Here is a 15,751-nt window from a genome sequence, read left to right on the forward strand (position 1 = left end):
TGTGTGCTGGCTTTCATTTGCACCATAATGGTTATTGCCTCACTGTAACAAGCTATTAATTAATCCAAATTAGGCACAGTTTGCCCCCCAGGGAACAGAATGGGACGTGTGCTTCAAACAGCAGATATTCTCATATTCATTGAAGGTTTTGTTAATCAACCAGATCAGTTCTCATCCAATCAATGCATTTGTTTTCTGCATTTAGCTCCATCTGATATACTGCCCGTTAGAGTGAGGTTAAATTAGCCTGATTGATTAATGGACCGACAAGTGAAATGACACAGTGGAACTAAACGCTTAAGGTCTGGACACCTGGTTACTGAAATCAGCCACCTGCCTATACACATAGAGCTCAGAGACAAAGTAAGTAACAATGCCAGTCCTGCATTCAGTTAAAAATCAGTTTAAGGATGGAAATGTTGTGGGAATGCAAGTTTTCAGTAAACTTGGGTGATCAGGAGAGCGGCTGGCAGAAAAACCGGCTTTTGTGCAGGGAGGGTCCGGGCCCGATTCAGGAAGCTGCACTTTGCCGGATCAGGTAACCGTGCCACAATAAGGGAGCACAGGTTGTTCACAGCTGATTGGGCAGCAGCTAGAGCCAGCCTTTCCCACTGCCTTTGTTCCTTTTCCCTTTTCAATTCCTTCTGGGTGAGCTCGGGAGAATGCTGCTGTGCCCTCGGGAATCTGAGCAGCGGGCTTCAGGGGAGCCCAGACCCACAGCCCCGCAGTGTGTGAGCCAGTGCAATACGGGCTAACACCCTGGCACCCAGGAAGGGGGCTCTGTTCCCAGGGATTCTGTAGCAGGACTAATGGCTCTGTGAGTTCAGCGTGAAAGTGGGACACTGAGTTAATACTGTTTTAAAGGACAGGCGCAAAACAGTAAGTATTTATGTTTATTTTTAAAGATTCTTGTACTGCCAGTGACACTACAACTCAAGGGCAAATACATGTAGACTGCATTTGTGTGTATGTGTCTGTGTGTATGTGTCTGTGTGTGTGTGTGTGTGTGTGTGTGTGTGTGTGTGTGTGTGTGTGTGTGTTTGTGTTTGCGTCAGTGCTGCTGGGTTCCGTGAGTGTTGTCTGTGGTGAGGCTGTAGAAGCGGTGAGAGACAGCTCAGAGCTTTTCCGTCCGTCTGAGATCTGTCCTGGCACGCAGCAGTGGAGGAAAATAATGCTTAACTGTTATATTGGTAACTGCTAAAAACGGACACTTTATAAAAAGTAGCCATGAAAGTCAAGACAAGAAGAGCCGCCAAGCCAAAAGCACTGTATGTAACAATTTTTCTTTTCTTTGAAATGGTTTCTGGTTTGGAAATGATCGTACGAAGAAGGGAAAAAAGCCACTGAAAATGGAAGGCTGGAGAGGCAGCTTAAATCTGGCATCGTTAAATGCACCAGCAGAATGACCTCAAAGTTCAATTAGTGTGTACTTTTAAAATAAGATTATAAATTGTTGTAATTTCAATCAAATCTGAAGATGTGCTTAGACTACATACAGAATACTAAGGGAAAGCATTCAAAGGGACAGAATTTGGGCCCCTAGTTTCATGTCTTCCTGCAGTTTAGAGAAGATTTCTACAGATCTGAAGGGAAGAGATGAGTTGGAATGAAATGTCAGTGGTATGTGTGAATCCCTGTGGGATACTGCTGAGACACTGTAGGCCTACCCTGAAAAGTGTTTGAATATGTCTTTTCATGCATTTTTTGTGCTGCCACTTGATTTCAAAATGAAGTTACAGGACGCATAGTTCAATATGCAGTATGTCAATTATGTACATGCCGTTGCATTTCCTGTGATTTCATGTTGAAGCCTGTGATTCAGTCGTCCTGATCAAGGTGGCAGTATGTCCTCCTAAAATCACATAGTATTCAATTCTTTTTTTGATTGTTTTGTTTGAGTTTTTGATAATCGTAAAACGAATGATATGCCTGTTTATGACGGTCTTCTGTTAGTATAACCCAGGGTTTCCTAGCCCAGATCGTGGGGACACAGTGTGTGAGCTGGTTTTCCTCCCACTTCTGCTCTCCTGTAATTAGTTTTGATTCAGCTGGTCATTAAATCTCACACAACAATTTTTCACATGCCTCTCACATGCTCTTGACTGTCACAACAATATTGTTTCAGTTTGTATAAATATAAATTTTGGTGTTTTCAATATACTGTATTTTACATCATTTACCATGTTTAAATTCGTAAGGTATCCTGACTGTGACCTTTGGCCGCAGGCTGAGGTCCGGAAAGGTTCTGTGAGGTTCCGGAACCCTGGCAGAGGGCTGCAGATGTAGGCAGGGGATTGGGGGAAATCTCATTAAAAAGCCATGCTACGCTAAGCTGCAGGGGCCAGATACGGACACAGAAAGCTGCGGAGTCCGGTGCAGCCGTTGATGTGAGAGTTCAAACTCAGTGGCTGCTGCACCCTTAACCGCTCACATTGCGGCCTCTGCTGTGAAGCATGGCAAGGGTTATGATGCAAGCTAACGATGACTGTAAGACATGCCAACGATAACTGGGAGACATGCTAACAAGGACAGAGAAACATGCTGATAACAATTACGAGACATTCTTAAAAAGGACTGAGCGATATGTTAACAACAACTCCGAGATCTGCTGATGACTGGGATGAGAAGCACTGCGAGACATACTAACAATTACTGAAACATGCTACAAGTGACTTCTCTGTTAGCCTCACCTATTTTAGGTGTCGCCCCCCCCCTCACAGTTTTGATGGGAGTTTGCAGCACAGCTGTTTGTTGATTTGAATTATTAAACACATCATACATAAGTAAATAAGAAGCAGGACTGACTCAAATAGCAGTGTCTGCTCACCCAAACCTCCATCCGCTCAGCCAGACCAAAACGCAGTGAAAACAGCGGGCTGATGGATGTCATTACTGTGCCTAAAAATGTCTGTGTGTGCGAGGTGACCTCCCTCTGAGAGCTGGTGTTTATTTAAAGGCTACAGGGAAGAGCAAGGGCACACCACGCTCTCAGTCTGGGCGGTTTGTGCTCCGGCATGCAGTGCATTATGGGGTAATTAGTTTAAATGCACAGACAAAACAAGTTGGGTGTCAGTCAGACTCAGAATAATCAGCGCCGTGGAAGTAATGGGTCTTGAAAACTGACAAGTCAGCTGTTGTGTGTCATTTCTGATGTACTGAATGGATCATGTACAGTTGTCAGAGCTGAAATAATTAATGTATTCATGTATAAATACGATCATGATTGCAAAGATGATGATGATGATGATGATGATGATGATTATATTGATAAGGATTCATAATAATAATCATTTAAATTGATAGTAGATAATGACTTCTGCTAATATCAATAGCATGTAATACCTCATAACGGCCAATCAGTAAGAGCGGAAAATTCAAGCATGTTTCAGTTTGAAAATGTTAAGATATTCTTTGTTTGGCCTTATCATCTCAGTGTCCAGTGTTCAGCATTTATTGCAATCAGCATTTATAGCACATCCAGCAGCACAGGTCTTCCACTGAAGGGGGCACTGTTCCAGTAGTTGCAATGGTTCCTGGGTAGAGGAGGAGAGCTGAATGGCTATCTTGGGCTAGATCTCATTCCTGTGCTCTGGCTGTTACTGTGTGCTTCTACCCCTTGCTGGAGGTAGAGATCTGGGAATGTATGCCGTATTAGAGAAGAAATAGAATGAACAGGCCAATGCATCAGTAGCACTCTTTTGTAAAACATAGTTGTCTCTTTCCCCTGCAGTGTTCAGACATTTTGATTCAGGGGAATGTGTCATTTGTTACTGAACGGTTATTTTTATGTTGTTCTGAAAGTCATTACCATTTTATAACATCAAAGAGACTTCAGTGTGCTTACAGATTTCTCCCCCTCTCACATCCTTCTCATACTTTCATGCTGGCTCTCTCTCTCTCTCTGACTGCACAGGTCTGTCTGGGTTCATCATGCTCTCTTACTCTCTTCTTCTTTGACTCTTCCTCACTCCCTCCCACTCTGACTGACTGCCACTCTCTGACTCCCTCTCTGACTCATTTCCACTCTCTGAGTGTCTCTCACTGACTCACTCCAACTCTCTGACTCCCTCTATGACTCTTTCCCATTCTCTGACTCTCTCCTACTCTGACTCACTTTCAGTCTGACCTTCTGACCCATTCCCATTCTTTGACTCTCTGAGTCACTCCTACTCTGACTCTCTCCCACATTGAGTCATTCCTATTCTCTAACACTCTCTCCGTCTGACTCATCTCATTCTCTGACTCTCTTTCTCTGACTGTGTTTCCTCTAGGGCCGCAGCTGGATCGTAAAGCGCAGTTATGAGGACTTCCGCGTCCTTGACAAACACCTCCACCTGTGTATCTATGACCGCCGCTTCTCCCAGCTTCCTGAGCTGCCCCGATTCGACAGTCTGAAGGACCAATCAGAGGTAGGACACAATCGTCACAATACTCCACCTAACCAGTGAGACATCTACCCCTGCTCAAGAAGACATCTGCTATGGTTATAATTGTCTTAACTGAGTACAGCAGTTGGTCAGCTAGTAGTTGATTATCCAATCTGCCTTTGATTTGCCCATAACTGTATGCTTATGGGTAGGTAGGCATTAGTAGGGTTTCCCAGAATCCCCTTGTCTCACTTCTATGTGCTGTGATTCGTCAGTTGCTCAGATGATGTCAATAGTGCCAATCCTCCAATGAGCACCCATTCCAACTCCAGAAGGTAGAAATAGCAAAGAAACCATCACAAGTCATACCTTGGCTTATTTTACCCAGTATAAAGCAGGCGTTTTCTTTCATAAATAGTTTGTATTGGACAGGAAATGCTTGTTTTTGTTTTATTGTGTGTGGCTGCCTCTTTCCCAAGCTGTGAGAAGAGACAAAGTCGTGCAGAAAACATTGTTATTTCTTTGTGTTTTGATGGGTCACATTGACTCGCAGTTTTTCCGCCCGCTGTGAACATCATTGAAAGCTTTTTGCAATTTGGCAAGTGGCTTTCTCACATTCAGTGCTTTTATCCCAATGTTTGCGCGGCTTGAATCATCGGCTTGTTACGCAATTAAAGTGTTTTACAATGTTGTGTATGGTATGTAATGGGCAACTGAACTGAGTCGCAGGTCTCTTTTTTTAGTGTTTTTACATTCTAGAAACTTCTCTAGTGCGGGGATTTGACTTTTTTTCCAGCCGTCAAGTGTGCTTGAACTCGGTAGCTGATTTTCACAGCCGCCTTTGTGCCTGTGATGGCTGTTGATAATGTCCTGTGTGGTGTAGAGTAATGGAAGCCTCTTGGAGAGCTAAATACAGCCGCCCACAACGCCAAACTCTGAGCTCCTCTCTATTAACAGGGGTGCCACTGCTGACTAACTCTGGCATTAAATAACAAAGCCCAAAGCACTCTCCAAGATCACGTTTCACGTTGCATTCTGAATAAACAGACATACATGTTTTTTTTTTTTTGTTCTTTTTTTTTTTTACCAGTTTACAACCAGTAAAACTGGTTTTGTGGGAATTTGTGAAATTGGTGCCTGTGGAAGCAATTATAGGATGTATGGAATCTATTTTTTTTTTTCTCTTTTCCAGGCTTGTTTGGTCTGCAATGTTGGTCGTCTTCAGAGTTCTGGTTGTTTTTAGCACTGACATTTACAGCTTGGAAGAAAGCCCTTGCAGGCAACTCTGATTCAAACTTAATCAGATATCGGACCAAAAAAAAAAAAAAAAAAAGAACACTAAACTAAAACAAAGTTAACACTCATAACATAATCACAGTGCTTAAATAAACTATATAAATCTTAATGTTGTTAATTTGTGTATGGCTTGTGGTAATCTGTCAAGCTCTTCCAGAAGTGTTCGGCCTGCTCCTGCCGAATACCCTGTGCATTTTTTTAATCTTTGCGGGGCTCATACACGTAGAAGCTCTCATGTAACAGTTACCTGCTTATGTTAACCATGATTTTCACTCAGTTTCCATACAATTAGTTTGTAATGTAAGCGTTTTTTTGTTTCTGGGTACCTGTTGGCTCCCTGCTGTCTGGTACGGTGGAAATCGACTAGCAGCATTGCGGAAATCTCACACATTTAGGTGATTGCGCAGAAAAAGCCACAACAGGGGCCTTAGTAGAAGACACCATTGTCCATAATACACATGCACGCGGATATTTTCTTCATCTCGAAGTTGTAGAAAGCATGTCACACTCTGTGCAGCTGTATGTGGACGTTCTGGCTTGCTTGTTGGGGTCCCCTGTGTTTTGGTGCCCCAACACCTCCTGAGTTAGAGGGGAGGAGAGACAGCAGCCCCCTTCCCTGGAAAAGGGGAAAAGCCTTGTGGGAAAGCTCACGCCAATGCCACGGCTTTCATCTCCAAACAGATTCAGGCAGCATGAGTGGACATCGGCCAGTTCATTAACAAAAGGGGGCTGTCGCCTTGTTTTCCCTCCTCTGAAATTCTTCCCAGACTGTTTCACCCAAATGTTGAGCCCAGTAGCACCTCAAACGCAACTGAAGCCAATATGACCCCATTTTATTTACAATGCAAATTGCAGTTCCTAAATGGAAGCAGAAGGAGAAGCTTTCCTTTATATGGGGAGGGCAGCAAAGCCATGCATTGCTACTTGGACTGCCTCCTCTTCATTAAGCCCTAGTTACACTTTCGCTCTTTGTGTTAAGCTCTGGCTAATTTGGCGGGTAAGTGCCAACACATGTGTTGGAATGGGGGTGGCAGTGGGCTGGAGGCCTTGGAAAAGTTCGTCTGGAATGCCTCCCACCCTGGAGCACTCTGATTCTCTCACTGGAGTGTACAATGTGCAAATGTGGTGGCGTCCCCGATCCCAGGAAGTGACACGTCAAGGACGCCGAACCGTGTTTGGTGAAGCACTCGATTGAACGAGCAAGTTCTGACAGATGGACAGGGAGTGCTTTATCTGGTATTCATTTATTCTACTGTTTTTTCATGGTCTAATGGCTAAATTAGGAACCAATGCCTGCATCAAAAAGATCCCCTTTGAATGTAGGTGTAAGGTGATCAAGACTGCGTTGACAGTTTTTAAAAACTGCTTATCTGATTTGTTTTTGCGGGCATTCATTATAAAGTTGTCCGGCAGTCATTTTTCTCAGATTGATACTTTAGAACTGAGCAACACTGCTTAAAGTGTCTAAGTCCACAGTATTGCCTTCCCTTTTATGAAGTAGTTCAAAGTTGACACCCAGCACTTTATGGATTAACAATGGCATTTACCCCTGCCATCCTGTGTGCGTAGAAACTCCTCTCATAATTTCACAGGTACTTGGACCTTCTTTCTTACATGCTTGCATTCATATAAACCCCCTCACACAGACCCACTAAGGATTTTAATATTATCTAAGAAACTGGGCTGCAGTGAACAACATGAATGGGGTTGTCAGTTGTGAGGGGTGGAGTTTGTGCCTAAAATGTCAGTTAACATCTTAATTTAGTTTCTTAGGATTCATTTCTCCAAGACTTTAAAAGCATGTTGATGTCACCAGCAGCAATCATTTTGGATAAATGTGTCCATGCATTTAGTTTCTTTGTTGTCAGCAGTAGATGTATGGAGACCTTTTCCCCCTAGCATAATGTCCTCGGGTGGAATGTGGGTTTGAAATTATAGTATTTAATTGCTGTGTGTATCATTTGTCTTATTAAAATGTAAATATGCATTAGAGACTTTAAGTTAAGTGCCACATGATCACTCTCTCCGCGGCCTCTCCTCTCTCTCTGGAGTCACAGAAGACACTCAAACGAGCAGTGTTCACAGGGAGTTATTAACTGCGGGCGGATGAGATGCATGAGAAGCACTTTATGCATTAGTCTGTTTAATACTGCCTGCCCTGACTCTGAAGTGTTGGGTAAGAGTATATGTTTAATGACCCCCCCCCTTCTTCTCTGTCTCTCTGTCTCTCTCTCTGTCTGTCTGTCTGTCTGCTCCTCACAGACAGTCTCCCAGATGCTGATGGCTTACCTTTCCCGTCTGTCAGCAATTGCTGACAACAAGATAAACTGCGGGCCTGCCCTCACATGGATGGAGGTATAGTCCCCCTGCAGTGTCCCCTCTGAGGGGAGGGGGATACCTATACACCATAAACTGTGAGGTTTCCCTTCCACCGCAGTTGTTCCGGAAACACATTCCCACCAGCCAATAGCTCTGCTTGCACAGCCATCTTGAAGAATTGTGGTTGGTCAGGGAGGCTGTAACAACCCCATAGTGGGTGGAGCTACCACGTCTCTGTCAGCCTCTGACAACCAATGATTGAACCAATCAGAACGCTTTCGGCTCTCCCCCGGAAAATGTTTCCGATTGGTGAGATTATTGATGACACGTCATAGCTCCACCCATTTTGGGGGTTCACGTTCCCGTGTCCCTACCGTACACTTCAGCTGGGACAGAGCCGATTTCGTGTCACGTTTCCCGTGTCCGTGATTAAGGTCCCGCCGAAAATGCTGTGCGTGGCGGTGAAAAGCACAGAGACAGCATGGAGGAGAGGAGAATACAGGGACTGAGAGCGGGGCTGCCTCTGTCTCTGAGTGGGAGGGAGTACACAGCAAGGGCAGAGGCACAATCCAATTAAGGCCCTTTCAGAGGGAATAAAAGCCTTGGATCTGAAGCAGGGGCTGCTGGGTAATAGAACAGGCCAGGGCTGCACTATAATGAGGGCAGGGTGCCCACGACTCATCTCCATACAAACACCAGGGGGTGGATCATAAAAGTTTATTGTGATACTAAACCTGACAAACTCAGAGACCCTTGTTAAACAGTTCGGATGCTGATCCTCATTTGCATGTTATTAAAGTGATACATAAAAGGATGCTACCGTCAAAATCTGAAGCCTACCTAAGATGAAGTGGTGAATCTAAATGCCTTTACTGTGCTACCTAGTTAAGACTTTCAAGCTGACTGATCATTTAATTGCATTAAAATAATTTAAAGTGATGGAAACTCCATTCTCAATGTAATGGATAGCAAAGCAAAAACATCTTCAGATGAGAAATGGTCTTTCTTTGACTCCATAAGCACACCATCTGGGGATCGTTCCTGGTGTTTCTTCAGCTCTGTACAGCACAGGGTACTGCCAGCCTCAGCTCTGTACAGCTCTCAGCACAGGGTACTGCCAGCCTCAGCTCTGTACAGCACAGGGTACTGCCAGCCTCAGCTCTGTACAGCTCTCAGCACAGGGTACTGCCAGCCTCAGCTCTGTACAGCACAGGGTACTGCCAGTCTCAGCTCTGTACAGCACAGGGTACTGCCAGTCTCAGCTCTGTACAGCACAGGGTACTGCCAGTCTCAGCTCTATGCAGCACAGGGTACTGCCAGTCCCAGCTCTGTACAGCACAGGGTACTGCCAGCCTCAGCTCTGTACAGCACAGGGTACTGCCAGTCTCAGCTCTATGCAGCACAGGGTACTGCCAGTCCCAGCTCTGTACAGCTCTCAGCACAGGGTACTGCCAGCCTCAGCTCTGTACAGCACAGGGTACTGCCAGCCTCAGCTCTGTACAGCTCCCAGCCTATCAATATCCCTCCTGCTGCTCAAGGTCTCCACACACCTTCTCTTTGAACACAGAGTAAAAATAATAAAAGCAAGTATCCATAACCAGATACATTCCCAGCTAAATAATTCAAACAGCTGCAGGATACAGTGGTGGAGAGGAATCAAAGCACTTTAATCCGTGGGCACTAAAACATTCATGAGGGTTATGAAGAAGAGGAAGACATTTTTCAGTGCATCACAGTGCTGCCTGTGTTTGAAATTAGTATATGTGTGAGGGGGGGAGACATAAATGTCCTTGTATTTTTCCAGATTGATAACAAGGGGAACCACCTGCTCGTGCACGAGGAGTCCTGCATCAATGTTCCCGCCATCGCCGCCGCCCACGTTATCAAGCGCTACATCGCCCAGGCGGGCGACGAGCTGTCCTTCGAGGTGCCCGGCTCACTCGGGGGAAACGCCATAAAGCGCACATGCGTGCACACACACACACACACACGCGCGCACACACGCATACACACACACACAAACAGACACACACACACACACATACAAACAGACACACACGCACGCACACACAAACACACACGCATGCACACACACGCACGCGCACACACGCACACACACACACGCTCAAAACAAGACACCACAAACTCTCTTACTGTAATGGCTGCCCAAGGCCTACTGTGCTCTGCTGCTTCTTAAAGGAGTTTGTGTTTTTTATTTGAGAAAGGGTTTTGGGAAATGAATTATCCCGGAATTGGATCGCTGTGTGGTGCATACTGTGGCAAAAAGCAGAGCTTTATTTCACCATTGTGTTATTAATTAAAACAATAGACGCTGAAGGCCTCATCCAGAAACACTAAAAAAGAGACATGTGGTGAGTTAGCCAGGGATGAGCTAGCTGGCAGCACTGCAGTGAGAAACTCAATGATGGATTCCTCTCGTAAGGAGATGTCGATGTGCCTGTGTGATGTGATCGTCTTCACAGGCATTTAAATGTTGGCAGTTAAGAGTTGTCAGCTCGATGTTGATGACAGTCCTCCTGTGGGCTGGAGGTGGCTGAACACTGTCTCTTTTTGTGTCTGTTTCAGGTTGGGGATATTGTCTCTGTCATCGACATGCCCCCTAAAGAGGACACTACCTGGTGGAGAGGGAAGCATGGCTTTCAGGTAGGTGCTGTCGGATAGCCTGTCCTGTAGGCTGTGGACTCAAACTGCTCCACCAAAATCACCATAACATGGTTTCAGGGGTGTTTTTTGGGGTCCTAGGCTGACCACACCCCACTGGACTCCCTGTCACCCCTCCCATACACGCGAGCAAGGTGTGGTGCCTGCTCTCTCACAGGGCCAAGGGCAGATTTACACCCTGCAGGCCACAGCGTAGTACAGGTGGGCTGGCCCATGATGCGCAAAGATGGAGACATTACATTACACAATTGGCTTTTAGCAGATGCTCTTAACCAGAGCAACTGACATGGGTTACAGTTTTTTTTTTACAATGTTGTCCATTTGTACAGCTGGATATTTACTGAGGCAATTATGGATTAAGTACCTTGCCCAAGGGTACAGCAGCAGTGCCGCAGTGGGGAATCGAATCTTTTGGTTATGAGTCCTGCTCCTTAACCACTATGCTACACTGCAGCCCACAGATCAAGTCATATCAAGCAGGTGTGTCACCATGGATTCACAGTTCACTTTAATTATGAGCGCTGTTTAATAGCTGGGCAACCACACAGGTTACATAACAACGTGTAGTAACATGTACATTGAAGTTATGCGGCACCTATAAATTAATTACAGTATTGAATATTACCTGTACCTAATACGGTTGTGTCACCTACCTACTAATATGTAGTGTGGTGGTAATTAATTCTTAGTTATAGAACGGGTTTCACAGACAAGGATTAAGCCTAGGCCTAGACTAAGACATTTCTTTAAATGGAGATTTTCAAAGAGAGCAACTTTTTAGTGTGGGACTAGGCTTAATTCTTTAAAATGCCCCATAAAGTGACATTTAAGGTTGAGTTGGCTGCATAGACACTGTCAGTCGGACACCACAGGGGTTTGCAGAACATGTCAGATGAAGCTGTAGGTGGGGAAGTGATATGACTTGTGAGTCCCTGTATTTCGCTGGAAACTGCTCTTTGTGCCTCTGCTTGACAAATGCGCAGCAGAGACGCTGGCCGCCACTCTGTGACTGTCACCGCGGTCCTGTTTGATTTACGCATGTATGGCCCTTTAGTGACTCAAACACCAGCCGGATCTTCCATCGGACCAGTCAGCCAGGAATGCTGGGAAAACAGGCAGGCCAAACAAGCGAGGCTTCGTGACTGCCGTTATTGTACAGGGAGCTCGTCGGAGACAGTCGATACGTTTTGTTTTTGTTTGTTTTTTTTTTTCTGGCCTACGCAGAATGGCATACTGTGCTCCGCATTACGTCAGTGCAGTTTGTGCAGGCCTGTCTTTCATGGCTGAGCTCTTAGGACGAGCTGTGCCTCCTTTCCATTGGATGCATCTCCATGTCCCTCCCTGATGGAACTTTCTCTGCAAGATGCAGTCCTGTATCGAGTTTTAGGCAGATTTGCTCAGAAAATTTACTGGTCTGGCATGGCTGATGGGTTTCAACTCAGTTACAGTACAAATGCTTGCCCAGAGATATTAAAATCAAATTAATATCCCACTTTTCAGATAAAGCTTGGGATTACTGGCCTTCCCCATCCCTCGCTGATCCATTTCCCGTAACTGTTGTTTGTTTAATTAACAGTTCAATCCACAGGACGTCCGCTCAGTATGGCTAATGTTTTTACAGTAGATTTAACCTATTATGCAAGAGCGGAACTACTCCTTATTAAAATGGTGAGGGAGTCACTGACTTTGGAACTGCAGGGGAAAACCCATCAATTCATCAATGGGCTTTCTCTGTTCCTCCACCAGAGGGCAGTGTACTCCCCCGCAGGCTGGGGCTGGGGAGCAGGGAGTCAGTGTGCGTTAGTGCGAGTGTGTGTGCGTGCGTGGACCAGCGTGGCAGAGAGAATCGGGTGATCCCCTACGCGGCCACAGCTTGACCGGGCCGACACAGCGCTCTGAGAGTGAGGGGATCTTTCAGGGTTCCCCTTCACTCACGTTTCCGAATGAAGCTTAAGGGAAATTGACTATGGAAAGGGTAAGCCTGAGCGCATGTGCGTGCTTCTTCTCGCTGAGCTTTGCTGCTTCTGCTCGTCAGAGCGGTGAACCTTGGAGCCTCCCTGCAGATTGCCACATCTCCGCTCCTTATCTGCCGGACAGATAACATCGGGGAACGCCAAGAGCCCGCCTGGAGGATACCAAATCTTCAGATGAGGGAGGCGCGGCGGGACGGCCGTCTCTGGACGTCTGTTGGCTGTGGGGGTGCAGGGGGATGAATATATGCTGTGAGAGGGGAATATTTGGGGGTCAGGTTGCAAGTCTGTCATGATTCAGCCGCCTAATTTCACCGCACTACCAGGCCAGTCGCTACAGGCTGTGTATTTCTGCGTCGTGAGTCATAGTTTCTGAACTTGCACCCATAGAGATTCAGTAACCTTAAAACTGCTATCACTGGCAAAAATGTGTGCTTTGTGCCTTCAACATATGGAGTACAAAGTAAGTGATTTATGTGTTTAGCCTTTATTTAACCAAGCATGTTTCCCAGTGATTATCTGGGAAAACATGTTTGGTATGAAATGCCAGGAGCTGCATCACCAAACAGCTGATATCAGAGCTTTCCAGCTCCAGACGTCAGCTCCTCGCCTCTTTCTTATTTAGATTGGGATGTGTTAAATGCGCTGAGGGGTAAAGTTTTTCCTCAGATCGCTGTCTCGGTGGACTTGCGTCTCTGACAGCCTGGCATTTAAGTTAATTTTAACTGCCCGTGTAAACCCGTTCCCCTGGTAGGTTGGTAATCTCGTTTAAAGCTGATGAGGATGCGGGCTGCTTCATACTCTCTTGTGACTCGTGTATCTCTGTGTAATCCCTGCCTTCTCCTTCCTCCATTCAAGGGATTTTGAGCTCACTGCTCGCTAACGAGTGCTGGGCCCTTTGATCCACGAGGAGGGAGGAGCTTCCAGTACTTATTAACCATGCCTATGTGCGCACCCGTGACGAGGTGTAATGAGACTCTTATGAATATGAATATGCTGGTTTTGAGAAGATCACTCCCTAGGAATGGGATTCTTTTTTTACCCAGCATTTCCTGGAACAATACAAGGAAGTAGGACACCTAAATATTCACTCTCTTTTTTTCTGAACCCTGTGAGCCCTGTCTTCACCTTGCCAGGTGATTGACTGGCATTAAGGCTTGAGTCGAGTGCTGTCGGCTAGGCGGTGAGCGTGGCACATGACTGGCGTAAGGCTGGACCCACTGCCCTGCCAGGCAGCTTTCCCATACAAGCCAATCAAAATCCTACCATCACACTCATGCCAGCCTTTGTAGCATGAAAAAAATGGCATTATTGTGTCAAACAGGCCAACCAGAACAAGGACCAAAAGTGAGACCACCAGGTGTAAAAGGCTGCTTTAGATGAACCTTAATGCTGTGATGTTTGCAGTCGTGCCGATCAGTCTGACAGATGACATCATGGAATAAGGTCCAGGGTTAATTCTCATCCAGGATGTTAGAGAAACCGCGATCTATGATCTGGATATTCCTGTTATTCAGGTCACTTTCTCTCCTCTCGTCCCTGCTGCAGGTTGGCTTCTTTCCCAGCGAGTGTGTGGAGCTGATCAATGACAAGGTCCCCCAGTCTGTCACCAACTCTGTTCCAAAACCAGGTACTGCTTCTCTCTCTCTCTCCCTCTCTCTCTCTCTCTCTCTCTCTCTCTCTCTCTCTCTCTCTCTCTCTCTCTCTCTCTCTTTCTCTCTCTCTCTTTCTCTCTCTCTCTCTCTCTCTCTCTCTCACTTCATCCCCCCTCTCTCTCTCATACAGCCACCCCACTGTCAGGTGGCAGAAACTCACCCTGTGGCCCCGAAGGGTTCGCTCACTTGGAGAAGGGTGTGCAGCGGTTTGAAGTTCCAGTCTCACACACTGCATTGCTTTATGTGTGTGAGAAAGCCCAGGCTTCTGCAGTGTGACAGTGTGAAGCCCAGGCTGTGATTTACATCAGCTCGGTTCTCACATTGTGCTTTTGTTTTCAGTGTGCTCTTGCATGCATCTGGCGGAGGCCGATGTCTTAATCATTGGCAAATAGAGTCCGCCTCAGAAATAAATAAGGACAAAGTGATTTGGTTGTGAGGAGAAATACATCTGGTTTCAGGCTCCGTTTTGATGGTTGCTTGAATTTCGGGGAAGAGGGAAACGTGTTGCTTTCAATCACGGTGTGGCTACAGTGGCCAGGATCGCTGCACTATAATGCCATCATTGTCTGTGTGTGTGTTGGTTCTGAGATGTCTGTGTTGCACACAGTGCGAAATTCACACCACCAGGCAGCAGCTGCAGTCTGGAGGGAGTGTTTTAAACTGTCATTTTGCTCATAGCATGTTTATTATTATTATTATTATTTGTAGTAGTAGTAGCAGTGGCAGCAGTAGTAGTAGTGGTAGTAGCAGCAGTAGTAGTATTTATTATTAAGAAACAGGAAAATACACATAGAAAATGAACCACGTATTGAATATGTTTAGCAGATTATGGAGAAAGAGGAAAAAGTGGATAGAGAGATTAGCCGAGGTTTCATCAGAAATGGATTTATTTATTATCAGGAGCGATGGACATGGTCACGAATTTGTTATTATGAAGCTCCTTTCAATAATGCTTGGATCACAGTGCCAGCAATGATCTTGTATTTCTAAATTAGAAGCGAAAGGTTTGGAAATTCTGTAACTTTGATTAAATTCGTTTTTGAATGTTGGTGTGTGACAGAGTTGTCTGCTGAATGACTGCAGGCTGGTGAAACCCCACTCTCAGAGGGGAGGGGGCACGTTTGGCTGGTGGGGGAGTGTCTCTGTGGGGCTGAGTTTAGCTCAGGGCAGCCAGAACAGCCAGTCTGGCAGCAGTGGAGAGGGCTGGCATTTCGGGGAGGTTGAGAGAGCTGGCCCCGCACTCAGACACAGCCACCAGGAGGCGGTTGTCCTGTCTGGCAGGGGCCGCCCGTACAGTGCAGTTCATGACCCAGGGTGCGGTCACGTGTTCGGTAACCATGTAAAGAACGCAGGGAATGGTTCTGTGGTTAGTCTCCTGCAAAGCAGAGGGCAGCTGGTGGGTCAGTCAGTACTGGAAGTGATGCAGTGAATTTGGGTCTCTCTCAGTGTGCTGGTTTATAGA

At 46.0% G+C, this 15,751-nt stretch overlaps 1 protein-coding gene across 1 annotated transcript in view; it reads left to right on the forward strand.

Annotated features, from left to right (window-relative positions):
• The window catches only part of arhgap32a (Rho GTPase activating protein 32a), a 118,246-nt gene that overhangs the window by 75,679 nt on the left and 26,816 nt on the right, over window positions 1–15,751 (forward strand). Inside the window, exons 7-11 of the mRNA XM_036537797.1 lie at window positions 4,272–4,409; window positions 7,926–8,018; window positions 9,787–9,909; window positions 10,569–10,646; window positions 14,183–14,264. Of these exons, the coding sequence (XP_036393690.1) occupies window positions 4,272–4,409; window positions 7,926–8,018; window positions 9,787–9,909; window positions 10,569–10,646; window positions 14,183–14,264 (514 nt within the window). The remainder of the gene's footprint in view (window positions 1–4,271; window positions 4,410–7,925; window positions 8,019–9,786; window positions 9,910–10,568; window positions 10,647–14,182; window positions 14,265–15,751) is intronic.

The sequence above is a fragment of the Megalops cyprinoides genome, chromosome 9, assembly GCF_013368585.1.
Source record: "Megalops cyprinoides isolate fMegCyp1 chromosome 9, fMegCyp1.pri, whole genome shotgun sequence".
In the NCBI taxonomy this organism is placed as follows: domain Eukaryota; kingdom Metazoa; phylum Chordata; class Actinopteri; order Elopiformes; family Megalopidae; genus Megalops; species Megalops cyprinoides.